General features: G+C 46.7%; 1 protein-coding gene across 1 annotated transcript in view; it reads right to left on the bottom strand.

The window, feature by feature from the left end:
* LOC131666951 (putative uncharacterized protein DDB_G0282133) overlaps positions 1 to 24293 on the bottom strand; it is a 1302717-nt gene that overhangs the window by 578715 nt on the left and 699709 nt on the right. The window contains exon 12 of the mRNA XM_058940077.1: positions 4304 to 6565. Coding sequence (XP_058796060.1) covers positions 4304 to 6565 — 2262 coding nt within the window. The remainder of the gene's footprint in view (positions 1 to 4303; positions 6566 to 24293) is intronic.

The raw sequence follows: 24293 nt of genomic DNA, 5'->3' as shown, positions 1-24293 counted from the left end.
CTCTCATATACTCTATTTCTTCCTTATTGTCTACTTCTATTCCTCTTTGCTTCTTGTTTCCTCCTTCTATACTTTCTTTTAGTTTCACACACTATTCTGCCAACTGGTTCATCCTCTCTCCCCATTTTTCCTGCAGTTTCTTTTCTCTACGTTCTGCTTTATCCCTTTCTTCTTTCATATCTTTTTTCTTTTTTCTCTCTCTCTCTCTTGTTCTCTCCTAACTTTTCCTATTTCTTTCTCCCATCTTTCTTCTCTTTTTTTCTCGTCTGCCTCCATTCTTTCGATTTTTTACATTATTTCTTTAAACATTTCTGTCCATTCTTTCTTTCTTCCTCCCATGCCTCTCTTAAATCTCTTATATCTGCCCGTATCTTTTCCATTATATCTTCTGCACCACTACTTTTTCTCATTTCTCTTATCGTGTTGTGCAATCCCTCTCTCCCCTCTCCTTTTTACCTTCTCTGTCTCCGCCTTTACTTCATATCGCCCCTCCTCTCTGCCTGCCTTTCCCGCTTCCCGATTTTCTCTCTTAACCTCAACTTTTCTTTTTTCTTTATTCCTCTCTCTGCTTTTTCCTCCTCTTCTCCAAGCCTCTCTGTCTCTAGTCCACTTCTCTTCCGCCTCCACGCTCTTTTCACCTCTATCTCTCTCGTCAAACACTTTTCCTCTCTAACTTTCTCACCAAAACTCGAACTCACATCCAAGACACGTCCACTCCCTTCGACGAGTCGAAACTCTCTAACCTTGACCTGACCTTGACCTTTACTACTTGAGGTCAAACCGACCTCGAATTATTATTCAGCGACCCAAAAAACATAAAGATTAGTCATTTTTTTCAACTCATATGTGTGTGTTCAATTTTGACCTTCAAATGCCCTTGACCCAGACGTCATGGGGTCAATTGGACCGCGGATTCGTGATCAGCGGATCAAATTACATGGGAATATATGTGTCGCGTTCAAATATCAGAGACTTGGTTTTTTTTGTGTGCTTGTGTTATGTATCTGTATGTGTGTCTAGGAGAGTGAAAAAGTGGAACGCAAGAAAGTGTGATTGGGAAAGTATGTGAAACGTATGAAAGAATTAGCGAATAAAACTGAGTATGAATGTTATGAGTATAAGCGTATATCTGCAAATGAAAAAGTCATCAAGATGCATGAATGGATTGAAAAAGTGAATAATAAGTGTATGCAAAGAGTGAATGATGAACCGGAAAAGGGAAGTTTTGTTTGGTGGAATGAAGAGATGAGAGATGCGAGGAGGAAAGCGAGAAGGGCGCGAAAGAAGTTTCAGTCGGAGAGAAAGAGAAATGGGGATAAATGTCATGTGAAGTGGAATAAGTGGAAAGAACGGCGCGTGAATATAGAGTGTCTGAAAAAAGGAAAGAATAATGATTGGATGAGATTTGTTGGAAAAAAGGGATCGAAACATCCATGGGATCGCGTGTATAAAGTATGTATGGGTAGACATGAAAGAAATGCCGTGGCTGGATTGAAAACAGCGAATATATGGACAAAGAATTAGTGTAAGAGTGCGAATGTGTTGTTGAATGAATTCTTCCCTCCGGATGATGGTATTCCCATCCCTGAGGTGGAGACGAATGAATGTGTAAGTGAATGTTTTGATCTAAGTGAGCTTGAGTGTGCAATTGAGAAGATGAGAATGGGCAAAGCACCGGGTATGGATGGGATTACAAATGGGTTGATTAGGAGAGTGTATGAGAGCGAGCCTGAGCAAGTAAAGAGTATGTATAATGGATGTCTAAACGAGGGGATTTTTCCGAATGAATAGAAGGAGGCCAGGGTCATGACGTTGCTAAAGGAGAGAATGCTTGTTGCGCGTATGGATGTAAAAATGAATGGGAAATGGAATGAATTGCAAGATACCCATATTATTATGGATAGGAAATGTACAGAAGATGCGTGGATGAAGGTGAAGAGTATTGTGAGTATGAGTGAGAGAAAGAATGTATTAAGGATGTTTGTAGATTTTAAGGGTGCGTTTGACAAAGTATTATGACGTGTGTATGTATGAACTAGAAAAGAATGGATGCAGCATGAAAGAATTGAAAGTATAGCGCAATTATTTTAGTAATAGAAGATGATGAACAGCATAGATGAAATCTCAAGAGAGCTTGAAAACAGGGCCTCCAGGGATCCATTGCTGCATCGTTCCTGTGGAATCTCTGTATGAATGCGTTGATGAATGACTTAGCCAGAATAAATGAAGAAAGAAGAGAGAACGAAAGAGTGATCATTCAAGAAATAAATGAAGAAAGAAGAATGAGCTCGTAATGTGAATGACCTGGTGCCACGCTCCTTCGTAGAGGAGGACTTGGCCTACGCCGATGACTTTCCACTGCTCGTGGAGGGTGACACCAGGACTGAAATCGAAAGAGTGGCAGTAAAGAGGATGAAACTTGTGTATGAATGGGGAAAAAGTGTTGGTGTGGATGTATCCGAGAAAAAAAGTATAGGAATGATTTTAAAAGGTGGGTTACGAATGGAAAATGGAAGAGTGTATGTAGAGTTGGGTGAGAATGATGTGAGAAAAATAAGATATGTGAATAGGGTGAAGTATCTGGGTTTGAATGTAAGTGAAAATCTAAATTTTGATGTACATGTGGATAGTATGAATGCGAGAGTGTCTGGGGTTTTGGGTAAACTGCGTAGGATTTTAAGGAAAGATTGGGGTCTTAAAAAGGGAACGCTGAGTGTGCTTGTCAAGAAATTGATTGTTCCGATTGTGATATATGGAGCGAGCGTGTGGTATAAATGTTTAGTCAAAAAGAAGAAAATAAGGAAATAGTTACGTGTCAGAGAATGGTTTTGTACGCGTGTACAAGAGTGTGTCGGACTGTCTCTACGGAGACGATGCAAGTTATCTTTGGGTCGCTTCCGTGGGACATTGAATGTATGAAATGTGTGTTCCTGTATAGAGTGAGAAAGGGCCTTAGTTTGAATGGAAGTGCGAATGGACTAGAATTAGTTACGGATGAGGATGTGAGAGATATGACGATCTATGATGTGAAAATGTTGATGAATGATAGAATAAATGAAGTTTGACAGAGGAGATGGGATGCAAGTGAGAATGGAGGAGTTTTTAAAGAATGGATAAAGGATATCACTTTTGCAGGGCGGGCGAAGGGATTTGACCCAGGCCTGCAGGTGACTTATAATTTGACTGGACATGAACTCATTCCTCTATTCGAGAAACTTGACAGACTCCCCAGAATGCATATGTGGGTGGGGGAATGAGGACTGGGTGCATGTATTGTGTGATTGTGATATTTATGCTAGTTTTAGAAATTTAGAAGGCATGAATGTTGTGTGTTGTTGTGAAAATGGGAAATAAATGGAGCGTGAAAGATGTTTTAAATGATCATGTGACGTATAAATGTATGTGTATGTTTGTGGAAAGAGCGTACAAGATAAGAGCTAGTGTGATAGCGTGAATGAATGATGAGGAATGAATTAGTTGAGGAATGAATGTAAAAATGCACGCAGGGGGACCTTGTTTCTCTCTCTCCGCTAATTCTCTGCGCGAAGATGAGCAAGGGCTTGGTCTTCGGGTATGGCGCACCCGCATATCCGAGCTGGCTGACCGGTCCCGAGGGTGGTAAGACCCTCGACCGAGACTCGTACCTGAGTATAAACAGTACCACGGGATATCGGGGGCCCGCGGAGAATGGCATTACCGTGCTCCGTCCCGGTCGCTGGGTAGGTCTCATAGTGGTAGTGGTTGACACCCCATGTCGCGCGGTAATAGCCAGGGGTGGCTGAAAGAGGCTTGGAATGCTCGTTTGCATTAGCAGCCTCTGGAAACCGCCTCGGGCTACGACGTGTGAGTTGCGGTCTTAACTCGGGGAGCGGCCTACTTAGCCGTTAGGGATATAGATGGATCCCGACCCCCACCGATGGTCCCGTGGAGGCTTCTCCCCCCCCCCCCCCCCAACGGGAATCTCTAGACCCTGAAACAGCTACAAAAGCATTAGCGCCCCCTAAAGCCACTTTTTTTAATAATTTGTGCGGACGATCGTGAGTATAACCTCTGAAGTTTGTCAGTTGTTATACCGTTCGAAAGCATCAAAAGGAAAAAAATGACACTTTTAAAAAGTATTCGAGTAACTTTTTAATTTGTCAAAAGTTTTAATTTTATAAAGAAAATATTCTTATTGGTTTATGAGAATTCCTGAAATATCAATAAAAAAAGCATAATGAACCTATCAGAAAAGAAGTATAATACTTCATTATATTTTAATATACTTTTTCAAATAAATTTAATTTGTCTATAATCTACGTACCTGTCTAGTGAATCGTCAAACATTATATACTCGCTATTAGTAGCACTTCCCAAAATGATTTCTGTGCGATCTACTGCTTCTTGATCATTAAAATATCCCCTTTGATAACTTTCAGCTCTAGAAATTGGTTGTGGTGCAGAACAATTTTTTCCGTAACTTTTTCTTCTATGCTCTGTAGATCTTAAAGAATCTGATCGAATGAGTAAAGGTTGATCATTATCGTCCGTAATAAATGAGTCATTTCTATTTATTTGAACATATGAATCTCTTTTATTACGAGAATCATCAAAATTATATTCATAATCACATGAATTTTCTCGATGGAACTTCTGTAATTCAGAATTACACATGGAATTATCACTCAAACGACTTTGGTAACTGTAGTGAGAATGTTCCGAGTCTTTTCTCTTATATTTTTCAGGTCGACTATCAGCAAAATTCTCATCCTCCATTAGTTCTACTGGGTTCAATTCATCATTTATCAATCGACTATTATCTTCCATATTTGTGCAAATTGCCGAGGAATCTTTAATTGCTGCAGTACTTATTCGATTAATCATATCATTAGCTTTTGAAACAACTGGCTGAATATGAGTTTTGGAGAAACTACTTAAAGCAATTAGAATCGGACTTGAACTATTAGAGGTCCTTGTTAAATATGCCTCAGGTAGTTTTCTACGTTCAGTATCATTGGAAGAAACATTTTCTACTCCGTATACATTTTCAAGAAGATCATTATTTTCAAATTCAGAAGAGTCAATATAATTTTCTTCAATATTTGCATTAAAACTTTCATTTTCTTTTAGTGTGGACTCAAATGACTTGTTGTTAGTATTTTTAATATGTAATTTTGTTTCATTTGTAGACATAACTAGATCTTTATAATCGGAATTGGGAAATTCTAAATCATCGATTCTAATTTGTTCCGTGCTATCCATTTGTTTTGTGACTTGTATTTTGAAAGAATTTTTTTTATGAACTTTTTCGATATTTGAGAATTTTTGTTCATATGATTCATAATCATTGCTACGAATATCTTCTGAAAATTTATTGTTTTCACTTATATCATCATGAAAAGGAGTGTCAATTGAATCTTGTGACTTAAAACATGAATTCTTGAGATTATGAGATGGAATGACTCTTGGATGATCAATTTCTTTATTTGAATTCAGAAAAGGTTCTGCAAAGACAAAGTTTTGTTCTTTCATTAGTTGATCGTTGTAATAGTTTTCCAAAAAGTAAGTATGAGTGTTCGTATTTGTTGAACCTTCATCATACATTTTATTTGTTAAAATTACGTTTTCCGTATTTCGGTCAGCATTCAACTCAAGCAACTCATAAAATTCTTCGTTTTCCAGAAAAGTTTTTCCAGATGCTGGTTCATTGAATTGCTCTTCAAAATATGTGCTTGCAAGTTGCTCTGCCGAAAAATGTTCTTTAAATTCTTCATCTTCAAGTGAATGTTTTATTTGTAATTTTTCTGAAAAATTCATATTTGCATGAGTTTGTTCATATATAGATTTACTACTTATACGATTTTTATTGTATGTATCTTTTTCTGAGTATTCAGATTCGTGAAAATACATTTCTGAACATTGTTTATTATTATATGATTGATTGCTTAAGTCGTGATCGAAATATTGAATATCATTGTCATTTTCGTAGTATAGTTTTTTTGTAACTCCTTCTATAATGTTATCTTGATTCGTTTCAAAAGTGTCAAATAACGAAGTTGAATTTGAATATGTATTATTCAAATCAATGTTATCAGAGCAATTTTGATAAAAAAGTTTATCTACCACATGATAAGGTACATATGTACAATTTTCAATAATATCGTTATTTACAACGATTTTCGTTTTATCAGCTACATGTTCTAAATTATTTTGTTCTAATACACTGTTAAAATTATCTGTATTTTCCAAAGAAGGCTGTGTTGAGACCGGTATTGTAACGTTTATGGGACTAAAATTGATGTCATCATAACTATTACTATCCTCGTAATTTTTAGATAAACTGTTTTCATAATTTTCATCATAGTTATATGATACATAAATTGAATTGTTACAATAATTTTGTTGTGAATGTGTCTCCAAAACTGGCAGTTGTCTTCCTGATATTGAACTGATTTCATTATTTTTCACTCCAACTATATCATAAAATTTGGTTGGAGTGAGTGGCAGTTTTTTTGCTGTATATTCTGTGTAATTAATAATTTCGTGCATACAGTCAGATAATTCTTTTTGACGAGTATGAGATCCACTGAAAATTTAAAATGGAATAACATTAACAAATTTATAAAATTAGATACATAAAATTGGCAATATATTGAAAATAATATTTTACACTTAACATTGTTATTCTTATAGGTCGTTAATTGATTATGCAAAAATTGACTTACTACTATCTGAGACTACTCCAAATTAACTATTTACCTCATGTTCATAGTTATGAATTATGATTACGATTATAGATATAAGCTTTGGAATTAGATTGTTGGATAAATATGAAAGTGAGATCGTTCTTTTAAAGGTAATATAAAACATGAATATTTTAGGTTTTCCTATTTGATTAGGGAAAAAGTAGATCCCTATTATCCAATTATAATGTTATTAGTGTTGTTCGAGAATCACGACCTAGAGACGGCAGGACACTTGGGACGCGAGAAGACCTTCGCCCGCGTCGCCCAATCCTATTACTGGCCGGGAATGTACACGGATGTTAAGGGATACGTCCAAAAGTGGCAGGTCTGCCAACAGTGCAAGGTCGAGCAGCGACCGCCGCGCGGGCTCATGCAGGACCGAACGTGGTCTATGCCTTGGCAAGTGGTCGCGGGCGATATCGCCGGACCCTATCCGAAGAGCCCTCGAGGGCACGAATACGTCCTAGTATTCATCGACGTATTCACACGATGGGTCGAATGTATACCCATACGTAGTGCTAACGGCAAGACGATAGTGAAGGAACTCCGGGAACGGGTAATCCTACGTTTCGGTACGCCAAAGATCTTCTTGTCCGACAATGGCACCGAGTTCCGCAACAAGTTGGTAGACGGGTACCTAAGAGATCAGGGGGTAAAACGGACCTTCACCCCAACCTATACCCCGCAGGCTAACCCTACGGAAAGGGTTAACCGTACCTTGAAAACGATGATAACGTCGTATCTGCAAGGGAATCACAGGGAATGGGACCGAGCGCTACCCGAACTCATGTTCGCGTTGAACACGGCCGTCCATAGTTCCACCGGGGTCAGCCCTGCATGCTCAACTACGGCAGACAACCGGGAGCCCCGAATACTCTCCGGAAACGGATGGACGAGCTCGCCGCGCAAGAGGAGAGTTTGCTTCGAATCGGGCAATGGAACGAGCACATGCAGAATAGCCGTTCCGCCGTTCAGCAAGCTCACGAGAGCGCTTCGGGTGAGTCCCTGAGGCAGGCAAAGTATTACAACGCCAAGCGCAGGGACCACAGGTTTAAAGAAGGTGACTGGGTGTAGAAAAGGAATCGCGTACTGTCCCGCGCGGCACAGGGCATTTCCGCGAAACTAGCACCCAAGTTCATAGGCCCCTTTATCGTCACGAAGGTGCTCGGCGCCAACTCATATCGCCTCGCCAATCAACAGGAAGAGGTCACGGAGCTGATACACGCCAAGGACCTCAAACCCTATTATGGGCGAGATGGCGATATACACGGAAACGGGAGCGCCGACACTGCGGACAATACACTCCGAAATGACGACGCGACAACTCCGAGCTCACCTCGCCGTACTCGTCGTGATCCCCCCAGCCGAGTCCCACTAAATACCTCTCCTACTAACGCGACGAAGCGCCCACGAGGGAGACCTCGTAAGTGCGCGCTAACCACACACGCTACACAACACCGACAGACTACTCGAGCCCCTCCTTCCATCATCGGGAAAAGGAAGAGGGGCAGACCACCGAAAACGACAACCGTGAATGCATGAGACACGGCGAACGAAGGACCTGGGAGACCGACGCCAAGGACCCCACCTTCGACTCCGGCGACGAAGGCCCTGGGCAGCCGAACAGGCGTCCACCTTCGATATCCAAAACTATTCAGGATACTAACTTGCTGAATTATTACAGGATGCAGATCACGCTCGAACAATTCGAGCAAGCGGCAGCCGCCCTCATCGGCTTGGACTTGGGTCCCGCCGTTGAAGGGGTGGTACATGCCACCCTGCACCTTATTGGTGCCAAAAAGGAGGAGAAGGAACGAGCACGGGTACGAGCTCACAAGAGCTCGTCATCCGTGCTCATCGAAGAGCTCCCGACAGCGGACCCTACCGCGATACCGTCGACGACTTCCGGCATCGCGCGCGGCATTACCACGCCGCTGCCCGGACCCCCAGCGGGATCTACCCGCTGAAGGCTCCGACGTCATCCGTTGGCACCCAGATGGAGGAGGGTGCCACCGACGCGACCTGGCGTCCCAGGTTCATTAGCCAGACACCCCCGTCTGGCGAACGGACCTGGGAGGAAATAGTTGAGGGGTTGAGGGAATTCGAACAAGGCTGGGCGACCCTCAACGCCCTCCAACGGACCGTGTACGCCGAATACGACGCGTACGCGGCCGCGGGACACCACCCAGATGATATGAACCACTGGGATAAGGTGGTGTCCCGCCGTCGCCAGTTCGCGTCGGTACTTAAGGAAGTGCAGCGGCGTCACCGCCAGGCCCTCGAGGGCCTGGCGAGTGACCTCCACATGGGCCTCCGATCCCAGTCTCCGATCGTCGGAACCAGGCCAACGGCTCCGGAGATCAGGTCGGGGACCACTCCGCGCCAGGGCTCACAGACGTACGGGGTGAACCTGGTGGTAAACGTAGATGGCAACCAAGGGGGTCAAGCAACGAGGCCCATCCACATTAATGTGGTGGTGGGGCCCGCGGGTGAGGACCTTACGGTCGAAAGACCGTCGTGGTCCGCCCCGAACCGCAGGGACGGGTTGCCGCTGACCCCCAGGGAACGAGGCCTTCCACGGGGCACCCTATTCCGCGCACAGTGGGAAGGGTGCAACGTGTGCCATTACCCCAGGGTAACCCGCACGGACCGCTGCCCCCGCGTGCGACGGCACGCCGACCTGGTCCAAGAGGGGCTGGGATGGGAGGCGCGCGGACGCCCTCCACTCAACGACCAGGGAGAGGAGATGTCACCGAGACCAGCTAGGTGATCCTTCCCTGCCCCCGTGGGCAGGGCCACCGATATCTCGCCCAGCGATATAATAAAGAATAAAATTAAACATCACATGGACTATAACCCTTTATTATCCTTTCTCTTCTCCTCCTCGGAAGGGACAGCGCTAATGGAATTATCGTCAAGGACCCCGTAGGTCCAGACTGTAAGGGGGCTGTGACGGTAAACGTCAAATTAGCTCTAATAACCTAACTTAATTGCTCCCTAGGAGGGCAGCACCTACCGGGGGGACGAAATACATAACGAAGGAATTCGGCGCGCGAGCAGACGGAACGCGCGCGATTGAAACCGAACCAGTGAAACACTGACCATCATTGCGTTCGCCCGCTTTTGTTTTCGCTATCGCCGATCCACGTGCCGTTAACCCTAATACAATAAGGGAGGAACATTCAGCCCAGTGTCACGACAGTAACCGCCGTTGACGTAGTACCATACGTCTGCAGAGGGAAGGGACACGAGCCGCCGAAGGAGAGTGTGTGAGGTTTCGCCATCGAAGGCGAAACCGCGTGTGCGCGAATTCGCAACCTGCGAAAATAAACAAAACAGTTCCGCGCAGTGCGACTATTTATCGTCTGCTCCGTACGCCTGCAATAATAAGGTAAGCTGGCCAGCTTAATCTCGCGATCGCGGTTGCATGTTTAATAATTAATTTCCGACATTCGAAGCGTGCATTAGCGGCTCCAATAACAAAGAACAGCGAGCGTCCCGACAATACGTGTTGTCGACGAGCGAGCGTCGATGTAAACAAACGCGCGGGCCGACCTTATGTAGTATTTGAGTAGTAATAAAAGGTTCTGCTCGTGTTACTAACAAGTGTTTTTCGACTCGTTTACTTCTTGTGCTTCCACTCACTTTCTTATAGGTTAATTAGAATTACTGGTTGACTGACGCCTGTCTCCATATGCTCTCCGGACTACATTTTGAGCATAGATTATTACGTTCGCCCTTTCAACAAAGTCGCGCGAATAAAAATATAATTAAACGGTGTTACCCCGTTACATACCAAAACCTTTGACTAAAGAAGTGAGTACTCATATAATTTATCTTGTGATAAACGTTATACGGCGAAATTATTCATATCTTTCTTTTTCTGTATTTGACTATTTTTAATTGCCTATAATTATAAGTAAGAGTCATTATCCATATATTTGCGCGCACGACTGTACTGATTATTAATTAATTAGCGATTTCGATATTCATTATTTAGGGAATAGTGAATAATAAAGTCTAATAAACCGCGATATCGTGCAGTCTCCTTATAATTAAATATTATTCAATCAAAGTACGGGCGACCCGGAGTACCTGTGAAGCTTGAGAACCGCTCGAGTCGAGACCGCTCTACTGTTAGAAAGGGCCTATATTTTACAGGGTGAATTCGCTTCACTCGAATTAGCACATATCAATAGTATAAAAAGAGCATTTTATTTCATTACCGCGGTTATCAATTATAGTCACGGTCTTTAGTAAACTGTCTAGTATTGAATTGTTGGATAAATATTAAATTAAGACCGAATTGTTACGACGCTTTTCATAACGCTAAAAAACATGTCCTTTTTTATAGTTTGCAAATTAATCATAGAAAAATTTGCTTCATATTATCCAATAATACTTTAAAAAGTGTACTTTACTTTATTGCAATAGTTTTGAATTATTGTAACGATTATAGATATAAATGCTAACAACATAAAATTATCATGGTTTCTCAATTAACTGTGGAAAAAGAAACTCATTATTAATCAATGTGATGAAGAATCACGGTATTCTTCGTTGGGCTCTCGTCGACGTCCATGCGCCGTGCTAGGCTGAGAGTGTGAGTGAATGTGTATGCGCACGTTATCATACCTTTCTTGTCTGTTTGATATATGGGGCAAAGCGCATATCGGAGATGAAAGAAGTGATAGAGCAATGGAGCGAAGAGGAGCAAAGGATAGCAACGAAGAACAAAGAAGGGAGAGAGACACGTGATGCGCGCGATGCAAATGAGCGAATAATTGGAAATTGAAGCAGGTCACTGCTTGTGTGCTCGTTTTTTTTTTGGAGCATATACGCCTAGTGTGATATTTTTTGGAATGTGTATTATGACTACATCGCGTCCTCATTACCAGTGCGTGAGGGAAAATAGCTGAGGTATGCATTAACAATGCGTACAGAAAGAAGCAATAGCAAAATAGCGTCAGGTAGCAGGTGAGTAACAAGTGGCGACGAAGAAAGGTAACAGTAGCGGCAGTACTAGGACGAAAAATAGTGTCACCAGTAGCAGCAGCAACTTCGGTTTAGGTCGGTGCCGTATGCACTCTCTCTTTCTCTCGTTCTCTCTTTTGAATGTTTGGGCACAATTCTGCAAAGCATACGGCTAGGCAATATTGTCGGCTCCGTCGGGTTAATTAATTTGTTATTAATTAATGAATTATTGATCATTCCGTGTAAAAATAGCTGGCAATCTTGCCGCCCATCTCTCCATACGCACGCACATATATAAATGAATTTGTAATTTTCTTTTGTTTTGATAGCGCGAGGATTCTTAGATTGTATCTGAGCACGAAAATCAGTTTTATACATAGTTGTATCAAGTTCATAATACGAGTAGTAAATGCATTAATATTATATAACGTCGGATAATTAATAATACCATTTTATTTTATTTTTTTTATTTATTTATTTATTTTTTTTTTGTACTACGACTTCAATGCATCAAACTGTACAATTTCGAGAAACGAAAATACGTTGGAAAGTTTCTCTTCTCAAGGTTTCTTCAAATTCTAAGAGAAGACAAGCTGACCAAATAGTCTGCGATTAGAAAATAGGTATAAAAAATTTTACGACTTTGTTATGTGCGTCTATATGCTAGAATGTTCTTGTACTAACAGCATGGGCTGCCGACGCCCAAACCCTATACAGAATGCAGAAAAAAAAGAGAAAACTCCTCTTATGCGTTCCACACCGAGTTTTCATTTTTCCTTTTAGCTTAGTCATAAAAAAGTCACAAAATTATTTTATTCTATTGAGTAGTTTGTATAGTTAGATAAAATTAAGTCGTACGATTTGCAATTTAAGTTACGTTTCATTTAAGTTCCCTTTTATTTTAGATATTTAAAGAAGTAAATAAATAACATTTGAGAATTAAATATAACTCTCAGATTTTTATTTATATATATTGTAACGGGACGCGTAAGGCCCCATCAGTCGGTAACGAACCGACATTACCCCCCGCAAGAGCGGGAGCCGCCAACCGGCTCCACTACCAAGTCGTCTGCCTTAGCGACAACACCTCCATACATAACCTGTCGATCCGCTCCCATGCTCGTGTAACACGTGTTTCTCCACCTGCAACTAAGCTCTTCGCCGACTCGTTATCTAGTTGATCTCTACCAGCAACGGCCCGATCTACCCTCTCGTCGAAGGATCATCGCAGCAGGCGGACACCAGCACCGACTGCCCAGAAGCTGCAGCTAGTGTATACGTGATTGCGACTAGACGGAGCACCGTGAGTACTCCCCTTTGTGTACACCGTTGCCCGTCGTGTCTGCAACTTCATCGAGGCACACGACGGGGCGTGCGCCGAGAGTGGGAAGTGAGTGTGAGTGCGCGTGAGATTGTTCGCGAGAGTAATTGCGGCTCTCCTCGTTCGTTCGTCCGCGCTAGCGTTTGCGGCTCGACCTCGGTGATTCTCCTTTATTCTGCTTGGTGATAATATACAAGAAGTTCTACCCGATCTTTCTCGCGTTATTCTTTCGATCCCCGCTCCCTGAACGATACCTAGCCGTGCGGCAGAGCGGGTGTAAAGTTGGAGCCGACAAGTGTTCCGACGTTATAACAGCCTCCGCCTCTCTAAATAAAACGTAATAAGCCCGTTATAATATTTAATGACTTATGATAATAATAATTAAGTAATAAAAGTATGTTAAGTCCTTGCACGGTAAACTTTTAAATAATAGTACTTTTATATGCGATTTGGCATGAGTAACTCCATCTATCTTATGGAAACTGTACGCTTCCCTATTGCGGGAAAATGTCCACCAACCAGTTTTAAAGTTTTCATGCCCAAATCCTTCAGAGCTCCTTGCAACCTTATTTTCAAAGAGAGCGCATCCCGAGGGAATGTGCTAAGTAAGGTGCGAACTGTTCGCCATTGCTACGCCATCCACAGCAAGAAGTATCACACTCGAAGGATTCACTCTCTCTTAAGAAGCTCAAGGATTCTTTTTTTGGAAAGTCAGTTTTCAGTTTCAATTTTGCGAGCATGCAAGGCTCCAGTTTTATAATTAGTTATCAAGTTCTACAATTATCTTTTTAAATGACTCTACGTAAAATAAAAAGTAAGTTTTATTTCTAGTATTAATTTTTTCACATTTCTTCCCCTTTCACAATTCATTTTTCCCAATTTCGTATCGCTCAGTCTTCTCGTTGAAAAAAGAGTTGGATAGACTTGATACATTAGATTAACGCTCAGAACTTGGATCATTAGGATCTTTATAGGTCTGAGTGGAATCTTTTATCAAGTGTTCACTGAGCCTTCTGAAAAGATTGGCGCTTGAATACTGGATTTTAGATTCAAGGAAAATAGGCATTTGTAATCAACACCAATCTTTCCTTACCCGGGTAAAGTGAGAAATCACAACCCAAAAAGGATAAAAAAATTTTTCCCGTCTCACAATTAGTAAGACGTAACAATTAAATGTGTGCCACAATGATTTCGAACTCTATCTCTGAATATGAACATCGTCTTGCGCCAGATGAGTGCATACACGCGTAATGATCTGTCCTGGGTGCGTTTACGTCGCCCGAATTCCCCTTTGAAATAATTGGTACAAACCGTCTCGAGCTTTTCGGTGTCGGCTGTACAATTCCATTGCACAATAACAATCCAGAAGAAATAATTTACATTATGTTCGTGGTCTTCAATAAATGCATATAATCACTAAAGAACATGCTTATCTAACAAGTTTCCAATTAATCATGGAAACAGTAGCTCATTATCATCTAATAATACTACAAATTATGAAATTTTCTCTATGTTTATGTTCATGAATTATGTTCACAGTCATAAATATTAACATTAAAATGCATCGTTGGGTAAATATTAAAGAGGGATCATTTTTAAAGATGTTTTTGAGTTTTTATAATACATGACTTTTATAATTTCTTAATTTATTAAGAAAGAAGTACATAGTTCACTTTTATCTAATAATACCACAAAAAAGTCTGCAACGATTGCCGAAAATCGTTAGGACTCGCGTGAACTGCTAAGCGTGGCTAAGCGTAACAGCCGTGATCGGTTTGGGTTAGAGAGAGAGAGAGAGAGAGGGCGCGTTAGGGGGCAATGACCGGAAGGGGAAAGCTAGCGAGCCAGTATGACTGTGTCCTTCAGTCAGGCAACCTCGCAGCTTTACATTCGAAGCAACGACGTGTTTTTCCATCCGAGTGATACACGGGAAGGTCAGGTGGATAATTAGTGAGTGGCGAGGCGAGCGTGCACACTGCGAAACATGCGCACCAACAGTGGTGACGACAGTCAGAGTAGGGTGACGGGTGCGCACACTGCACAACGTGTGCACAGAGAGAGACGTTTGCGCGCGTGCGTGTTAAGGTGTGAGCGAGTAAAGAACACGTGGCTCGTTCGGCACGTGCTCTGCAGTGGGGAAAAGACGTGTCTCCGACCGAATACCGATTGCTTTTGTAAGCCGAGAGCACACTAACACCAGGGGACGAAGAGACGTCCTGAGTCGCTCTAAAGAAAATAAAAAAAGGTGACAAATTGGTTTTTTTTGAGTGGTTATCCACACCTTAGAGTAATTTCAGGGGGGTGTTAGTCACAGAGCGACAATAAGTGCAGAGCACGCAATTCGGGGGTGTGCGGGGTTAATTTAACTAACCCGGTGGAGCTAGCAAACAGTTAGCCTCCACCTATAGGCAGGTAGTTGCGAAGCGGAAGTTCGTACTTCCTTAGAGTACGCGATACCTGCACACACCCACAAGCCACGCGTATTGTTGCCTTGTGAATAAAGGCGTAATTGGGTAGTTGGCGATAAAAATCGCAACACCCCGCTCGCGCCTTGGGCGATAGGAGGCGGTAGTGGTCGAATAGGGAAATTAACCTCAACCGTCACCTACGCCCCAGCATAAGCGTCATGGAGGGTACCGCCGACGCGATAACTCGGTGGGCATCGGAACTGCCTTCTACACAGCTTGACAGGTACCTGACGCAACTGGAGTTGCGCACAGCTGGTCCCAAGCTGATGCAAGCGGTCCGGCTGGCATATTGGCTATTGGGCGAGTATATCGACCTAGATTTCCAAGGAGCAGCGTTGGATAGGAATGCTGCACAACGTAGAAGAAGTCGAGAGAGATGGCTCGAGACCAGACGCCAAGAGCTTGAGGCAGCTGATGCCGAGGATCACGTCGCCCACCCGCTCATGCTATTATACAGCGATGAGGCGGTGGAGGCGAACCTGACGCGGACTCTCGCGGTCTTCGACAACCTCGATAAGGATAGTCGGAGCGATATTGGGGAGCGAGAACCCGTCGAGGAGTCTGGGACCGGCGTAGCCAGTGGGCTCCCGGAAGGGGTTAGTAGTGGACGTGAGGGTTCCACCGGAACGCCGGATAGGCGAAGAGCTCGTCGTTTCGAGAACGAAGACCCTCAAGAAGACGAGGAGGAACGGTGCATGACCGAGCGGTTGAAAGAAGAAATCGAGCGCAACCGTGTCGGGATCAACCGCATACTTGAGATGCTGGAGAGGCACGATCAAGTATGCGCGCGGTGGAGCGACCAGGTGACCGCCCTGTAGGTGGAGGTCCAGCACTTGAGGAACAAGGACCCCACAAACCGACAAAGTGTCGGACAGGAGCGGCCCAGGAGGACCGTGGACTTTCAGTCCACGTACACGTGCAACTACGACCCGAGGGTACCAGGAAGTAACCCACGAGACCGACCCCTGGTGAGCCTCGAGAGGCTCCTCAAAGGCAGGCGCCTCTGCGGACGGACCAGCCGCCGCGGAGAGGACCTATTGACGCCAACATGGGTGAAGGACAGACGATCCCGAACGGATCAGCCTGGTACGATACCAACGCGGCATCAGGGTTCTATGCGACTCAGGATGCGGGTAGAATAGTCCGAGGATGGAAGCTGCGATATTCGGGTACGGCTTCAGAATGCTTCCTGTCAAGACTAGAGGATCTACGAGCGGGCTTCGGGCTAACCGACGGCGAAGATTTGTGCTCTGTATCAGAACTCCTCGAAGGCGTTGCGAGGACATGGTACGAGCTCAATAAGTTCAAGTGGAGGAGTTATGCCGACTTCGTAGCTGGCGCTCGCCGTTGGTTTGGGTCAAGCGAATTGAAGCAACAGAGATTGCTGCAAGAGGCCCAAGCTCGGTATAAGGAAAAGGGAGAGTTGGTAAGAGAGTACGCCTGTCACCTCCTCTTCATGCTGGCCCAACTACGGCCGCCGTTACCAGAGCAGCGACAACTAGATTTATTGTATGCAAATCTCCTACCCGCCATCCATATGCAGCTGCGGAGAAATGCATTCTCCAATGTGGACAAGTTTCAGGCCCGGGCAACTGTAATCGAGACCGCTATGCGGGACGACGAGCGCCCAAGGACCAGGCTGGAGCCTACGTCCACATTATATCCCGAGCACATGGGTGTGTCAACGAAGGCACCACCGCCCAGGGCAGGAGCCCGGACCACGGCCATGTCCAATAAACATCGGGGTATGGAGCAGCTGCAAGCCAAGTCACCGGTAAAGAGCCAGGCCAGGAAACCCGAGGACCGGTCTTCAATCTCCGCGACGCAGGCGACAGACCGTTTTGAAGACCTGTCGTCACAGGTAGCGACCCTGTGACGCGTTTTAGACCGGTACTTCAAGGAGGGGAAAGCTAACTCCCCAAAGCGGCCAAGGGGTCGGCCGTAAGACAAAAAGGAGTCAAACCCCCCCTGGGTCTCCCGGCCAGCGGCGAGAAGGTCAGAGGAGAAAGATAGATTTCTCCCAACCTATCAAGTGCTCGTCCTGTGGCAAGCTTGGCTTCACTAGGAGGTACTGCCCGGATTGCAACAAGGGAAACGGGCAGGGAAACGGAGGACGGAGGTCCCCTCCGCGTCCCCAATAGAGGTGACCTCTCGCCGCGGGTCGCTCGAACGTGGCGGTGACCCGTCGGCGACCCCAAGGTTCAGGCAGGTCTCGGAAGGGCCATTGTGTCCTATGAAACCCAGCAGTGCGGTGGCATACGAGGCGACAACAACCGCGCCGGTGCCTAACCTGGGCAACAGGGCGTTCTGTATCCTCGAAGGGTATGGAGGTCGGATTCAAGTGGTGGAGCACGGGTACGAATGAGTCGGAGAGGAGATCGTCGGCCCCAAAAGCTCCAGGAGACCACCCGACGCTCCCGAGGATACGCCTGGGATCCAGGAACTAGCGGATGAGAGCACGTCGATGCGAGTAGTGGCTGCCCAAGGCATGAAGAACCGCGAAAGCCTCCGGACCACAGGTAAGAGTGGTACGGTGAAAGCTCCCCGTGATTACGCGCTCGAGGATGAAACCAGATGGTGGCTTCAGGTAGATGTAGGGGCCTACAAATTGAGGGCACTCTACGATACCGGAGCCTCATCAACGGTAATGGGTCAGCTCGGGCTAAGGTTGGCATCGGACATGGGGCTGGGCCTCGATGTGACGCGTGCGGGCGAAGCTAAGCTCGCCGACGGTCGTCCATGCCCCATATTGGGTCATGTGATCTTCCCCTTCACGGTAGGGGGAATAACAAAGGATGTCAGAGTTGCCATAACGCCACTGCTGTCGGATGACTGCTATGTGGGCGCGAATTTCGTAAGGGAATTCAGCGTCAACCTGAATCCTGACACGGACCAGCTGTACTTGGCGAAAGCCAAAGTGGCTTGTCCGCCGTTGGAGGTGGCAAGTGTCACTGGTACGTCGTGCCTCGCACCCGTGGGCCTGATAGAAGCCAAGGAAGCACAGCGCCAAGAGGTGGCTAGCCTCGTCGACGGATTGATTCCAGACGCAGGTGAGAGTTTAGGCTGTGCTGTGGGGGTCGAGCATGAGATAGACATCGGCGACGCTCGACCCTGTAAACAAAAATACTATCCGGTCTCCGACAGGGTGCGAGATGAGATGCACGCGCTGGTCAAGGCCATGCTGGACAACGACGTCATTGAACCAACAACCAGCGGGTGGTCAAGCCCAGTGGTGATGGTGAAGAAGGCAGATGGCAAGTATCGGTTCTGCGTAAATTACCAGAAGGTGAACGCAGTAACCAAGTCTGACGCCTATCCATTGCCCTTTATGAACGACATCCTGCGAAGGATCAGGGATGCCAAGTTCATCTCTACACTAGACTTGAGTAGCGCGTACCACCAGATCCCTCTAAAAAAGGAGTCGCGCCCCATCACTGCGTTTACTGTCCCCGGCCTGGGGCATTTTCAGTTTAAGAGAATACCTTTCGGATTGTCATACGCAGGCGCGACCTTCCAGAGGTTGATGGACAAAGTGATTGGCCCGGACTTAGATCCTTTCGCTTTTGCTTACCTCGACGATGTGATCATTATTTCGTCGTCCTTTGAGGAGCATAAGCGACACCTGGAGTTGGTTTTACAACGAATTCTGGGTGCGGGCCTCACTGTAAACAAGACCAAAAGCCACTTCTGTAAATCGGAAGTCAAGTACCTAGGGGTCCTTGTGAACCGTGAAGGAGTAAGGCAAGATCCGGAGAAGATCAAGCCGCTCATGGAATACCCAACACCACGGACTATCAAACAGGTGAAGCGATTCATGGGGATGATGTCGTGGTATCGTCGCTTTATACCCGACTTCGCGACAATCGCTGAGCCGATAAACCGCCTGACGAAGAAGAGCGTTCCGTTTGCATGGCAGCAGGAGCAAGAACAAGCTTTCGAAAGGCTACGAGACGCAATGGTCTCTGCACCAATCTTGCAGTCGCCGCATCCCAGCGGACAGTTTGTGTTACAAACGGATGTGAGTGATAGCGGGATCGGCGCCGTACTGACGCAAGAAATCGATGGACAGGAGCGCGTCATTGAGTACGCTAGCCGCTCCCTAAATAGTGCGGAAAGAAATTACACAGTCTCCGAACGAGAGTGCCTGGCTGTGGTATGGGCTATCGTGAAGTTCCGGCCTTATGTCGAGGGGCACCACTTCAAAGTCATTACCGACCATAGTTGCCTTAGGTGGCTCCACAGTATGAGGAATCCTACAGGAAGGCTAGCGCGTTGGGCGCTAGCACTGCAGGGACATGTTTTTGATATAGAGTATCGAAAGGGAGACCTCAACGTGGTACCAGACGCTTTGTCTAGGGCCTATGAGGATGGGGTGGTAGAAGTGGGTGCCATGACTCATCAGCCGGAAACTGCCGATGCCTGGTATCTGCAGAAGTACCGAGAAGTATGCCAGGATCCCCATTTTTAGCCTACCTGGAAGGTAGTTGGAGGGAGGCTGTACCATTACAATCCGACAGAAGAGAGCGAAGGGTCCATCGATAATGAGGAAGCCTGGAAGCTTGCGGTTCCCGCTGAGAAAAGGCACCAAGTGCTTGAAGAGGTACATGATGCGCCAGCAGCGGGCCATCAGGGGAGAGAACGGACGTTCTCCAGGGCTAGGCGCCTGTACTTCTAGCCTAAGATGTATGAGCAGGTAAGAGAGTACGTGAGGAGTTGTCCGGTCTGTCAACAATGCAAGGCGGAGCAAAGACCGCCTTGCGGGGTAATGGGTCGACGAGAGGTCTCGTGACCCTGGCAGGTGGTGGCCAGCGATATTATGTGCCCATTCCCAAAGAGATCAAGAGGGTTTGAGTATATCTTGGTCTTTTTAGACCTGTTCACTCGGTGGGTTGAGTGCGTACCCTTACGCAAGGCCAATGGAAGGACCATTGTGCAGGAGTTACACGAGAGAGTGGTAACCAGGTTCGGCGAGCCCGAGATATTCCTTTCGGACAATGGAACCGAGTATAAGAATCAGGATGTCGATGCCTACTTGCTGAGGAACGGGATCCGGCGCGCCCTCACTCCAGTCTACCACCCACAAGCCAACCCTACGGAGCGAGTGACAAAACCCTCAAGACCATGCTCATGTTATACGTAGAGCGTGATCATAAGAGCTGGGACGAGCACCTGCCAGAGTTCAACTTCGCATTGAACTCGGCAACTCATAGCGCGACAGGCTATAGCCCGGCTATGCTCGTTTTCGGAAGACAACCCACTCCTCTCTCGACCTTTAGAAGGGCCCAGGATCAGCTAGGCCGAGAAGCTTCTGAGGGCCAGGAACTAACCGAGTGACGTGAGCACATGCGCCTATTGCCCAACTTATGGGAACGCGCTGTCTCCAAGTCCAGGGAGGAGGCGGATCGTCAAGCGGTCTATTACAACAAGAGGAGACGCCAGGCCGACTTTAGGGTTGGGGACTGGGTGTGGAAACGGAACCGTATCCTATCTTCCGCAGCTCAGGGCGTGTCGGCGAAGTTGGCACCGAAGTATGCTGGTCCATATGTCATCGAGGAGGTATGTGGAGCCAATACCTACCTCCTCGGTAACCAGCAGGAGGTATTGCCCGAGCTGGTCCACACCAAGGACCTCAAGCCCTATTTCGGCCCATTCTCGGACCAAGACGATGAGGAGCCGTAACGAGGGGACTCAACGCCGCTGGATGAAGAGGAGGGCGCAGGCGACCCGCCCACGAAGGTCGAGGGTCCCAGCGGGGAATCTCTATGTGAGAGCACCGCAGCAGCAGCCCCCGCGAATGCGTACGATGAGTCCGTAGCGGCTCCAAAGACTCTGACCGAGGAGCCGGCCAAGCGAGGCCGCGTTAGGCCGCGCAAGAACCCCGTGAGTGTGCCCCAGGCGTCGGGTGGCAGTGACCCGGATGATGAGAAACCAAAGGGAAGGGGCAGGCCCCGTAAAACCGCCAAGTACGTGCAGAAGGTTTTCCTGCCAATTCCCCTCGCCAATAAGCCACACGCGCCAGTGAAGCACAGGGGACCGGGACGTCCTCGTAAAGTGTAGCGTCAAGCGTGACACAACGACGGTGAAGTCAGGAGCTTTGTCCGGGCCCAGGTGGAGGTGGCCACCCGAGAAGACCGCCCACGCCAGCGGGTGGACGACTTCCTCCGGGAGGAGTTAAGGCCGCCGCCAAGGAGGGCGCCAACCCGGGAGGCGTCCACCCAGACCGACGGCCCGTTTGAAGAGGGCCGTCGGTCTTCGTCCACCGTGGACCAGGGGGTGCAGACCCCGGAGTCGAGCAAACCAGAGGTGGCCGACAGCTCGACCCAGTGCCCCAGGCCAACAACAGGGGCTCGAGAACTCCTGGAGGCATGTGAGGTTGGGCCTCCAGGAGCTGGAAAATGCCTGGGAGTTCGTCGGGGAACTCCAACGCCAGGTGCTTAGGCACCTGGACCAGTTCCTCGATTCCCAGGGAACCCGGGAGTTGCTCGGGGAGTGGGCTCCGGTGATCCGGCGGCAGAGGGCCTATGGAGAGGCCCTGCTGTGCGTTGACCGGAGGCAGGAGTCCCCAGGGGTCACGGACCCGCCGGCAATAGGACAGCCGACGATGCCAGGAAGCAAGGCCGCGACCAGGACTCCTGCCGAGCCCCCGGTGCAGGCTCAATAGAAGAGAGCCTCGGGGGCCCCCGGCGTCGGACAGGAGTTCACGGTCCACGTGGACGAGTCGAAGGTTTCCGACCCTACCGTGGTGGTGCGCACACATGGTGGACGCACCTCCGCCACGGTGGGCGGCGTGACGTTTACCGCCGCCCCGGGAACCTCGACCCCACAGCCCCCTCCGTCTGCGAGGAGCCACGGGCAAGGATCAGCGCCCGGCTCCTCCAGGTCGCAGCGGAGGGGCTGTTATATCTGCGGCCATCCCGGCATCACCACCACCTCCAAGTGCCCAAATAAGGGGGAACATTGGCGCTACCCTCGCCACAAGGCACCAGGAGGCGCCGTTTTTTGTAAGAGTGACGTGTGGTGATTTCTTCCCATCCTTCTCCTGTCCTTAGAGTCGCGAGTCAGCGAGGTAGTTCGGCCCGATAGTCCGAATCTAGGAGGGGGCTGCAACGATTGCCGAAAATCGTTAGGACTCGCGTGAACTGCTAAGCGTGGCTAAGCGTAACAGCCGTGATCGGTTTGGGTTAGAGAGAAAGAGAGAGAGGGCGCGTTAGGGGGCAATGACCGGGAGGAGTGAGCTAGCGAGCCAGTATGACTGTGTCCTTCAGTCAGGCAACCTCGCAGCTTTACATTCGAAGCAACGACGTGTTTTTCCATCCGAGTGATACACGGGAAGGTCAGGTGGATAATTAGTGAGTGGCGAGGCGAGCGTGCACACTGCGAAACGTGTGCACCAACAGTGGTGACGACAGTCAGAGTGGGGTGACGGGTGCGCACACTGCACAACGTGTGTTGCACCGGCAGCAGCAACAACCACCCGAGCAGCATCCACTGCACGGCGTAGCAACCACCACAGAAGGTATTGCAGAGGAGGCTCCTGATTTGCGTGAGCGGATACGGTTGGCCACCGTATCCTCATCGAATTAGCGGTAAGTGCGCTGCACTTTGTCATACAGTTTGCGTGCGGTCCCGTGCTGCGTGCGCGGTGAGTTTTAGGTAGCGAACGCGCGAATAGTCCGCGACGCCCGCGAGATCTACTCTCTCTTTCCCCATTCGAATTATTGTGTCGAAATAGCGTGCGTTAGACTCTCGGCAAATCGTCCCTTGTACAGGTTTAGTTTTGATTTAATAAAGTAGTTAGAGATCAATAAGAGACGTTCTTATTATTTCGTCTACCCTTTGTCCGGTGTCGGTGTTATTGTTTACATTTGATTCGAACGCGCCGGTAATCCAGCACGGATCGCGAAAGCATAGAAGGAGCTGTTCGTCGACCTAGTTGTCTGCAGCGGCCGACGGAGCGCTGGCAAGCAAGCGTATCAGCGCCCCCGTGCGGAGAGTTCGCGCACCTAAGTTGGATCACTGAGAGAACTCGGCTCATGCGTACACCGGAGCGACGTGAGTAAGTGTGCTTGAAGCATACAGCTAACAAGGCACCGTTTGGCCCTCGTGATAAGTATATTTACTAGGGATAAGCGGCTATACGGCAGCCTGTTACAAGGCATATTACTCCATATATGTCGTTATGAATAGTCAAGATTATGGATATAATTTTTAATTTTAGATTGTTAGTAAGTATATAAGTAAGATCGTTTTTTATGATGCTTCCTAAGATACTAAAACATTTGACTTTTGTATGGTTACGTAATTGATCATGGAAAAATTATCTCGCTAATATCAAATAATATAATAATATAAAGTGTATATACCTACCAGTGATAAGAATCCAATGACGCTACAAAAAATTTCATTTTCACGAAGTCGTATCACATCTATATCGTTTATATAGCTATGACCAATATGCTTGGGAATGCCGGCTGTGAATCTTAATCATAGTTATATAAACGATATAAATACGATACAACTACATGAAAATAAAGGTTTTTGTGGTGTCATCGTATTTTCATCCAGGATACCTACATAAGCTCGACTTTATTTTAAATATTTAATACATTGACGGTTTTCTGTAAATGATTTGAATAAAATAAAAGTAATTTCTAATGAACCTTAAATCCGTACGTAATTGATCATGGAAAAATTATCTCGCTAATATCAAATAATATAATAATATAATAGACAAAATGATGATTTTTTTTATTATTATGATAACGAATTGTAGCCATGATCATGGGTATATATTATAGGTTTATT

This window comes from Phymastichus coffea, unplaced genomic scaffold, assembly GCF_024137745.1.
Source record: "Phymastichus coffea isolate CEN01 unplaced genomic scaffold, Cenicafe_Pcof_1.1 PCOF00004, whole genome shotgun sequence".
NCBI lineage: Eukaryota > Metazoa > Arthropoda > Insecta > Hymenoptera > Eulophidae > Phymastichus > Phymastichus coffea.
This window is presented reverse-complemented; position numbering and strand designations above follow the sequence as displayed.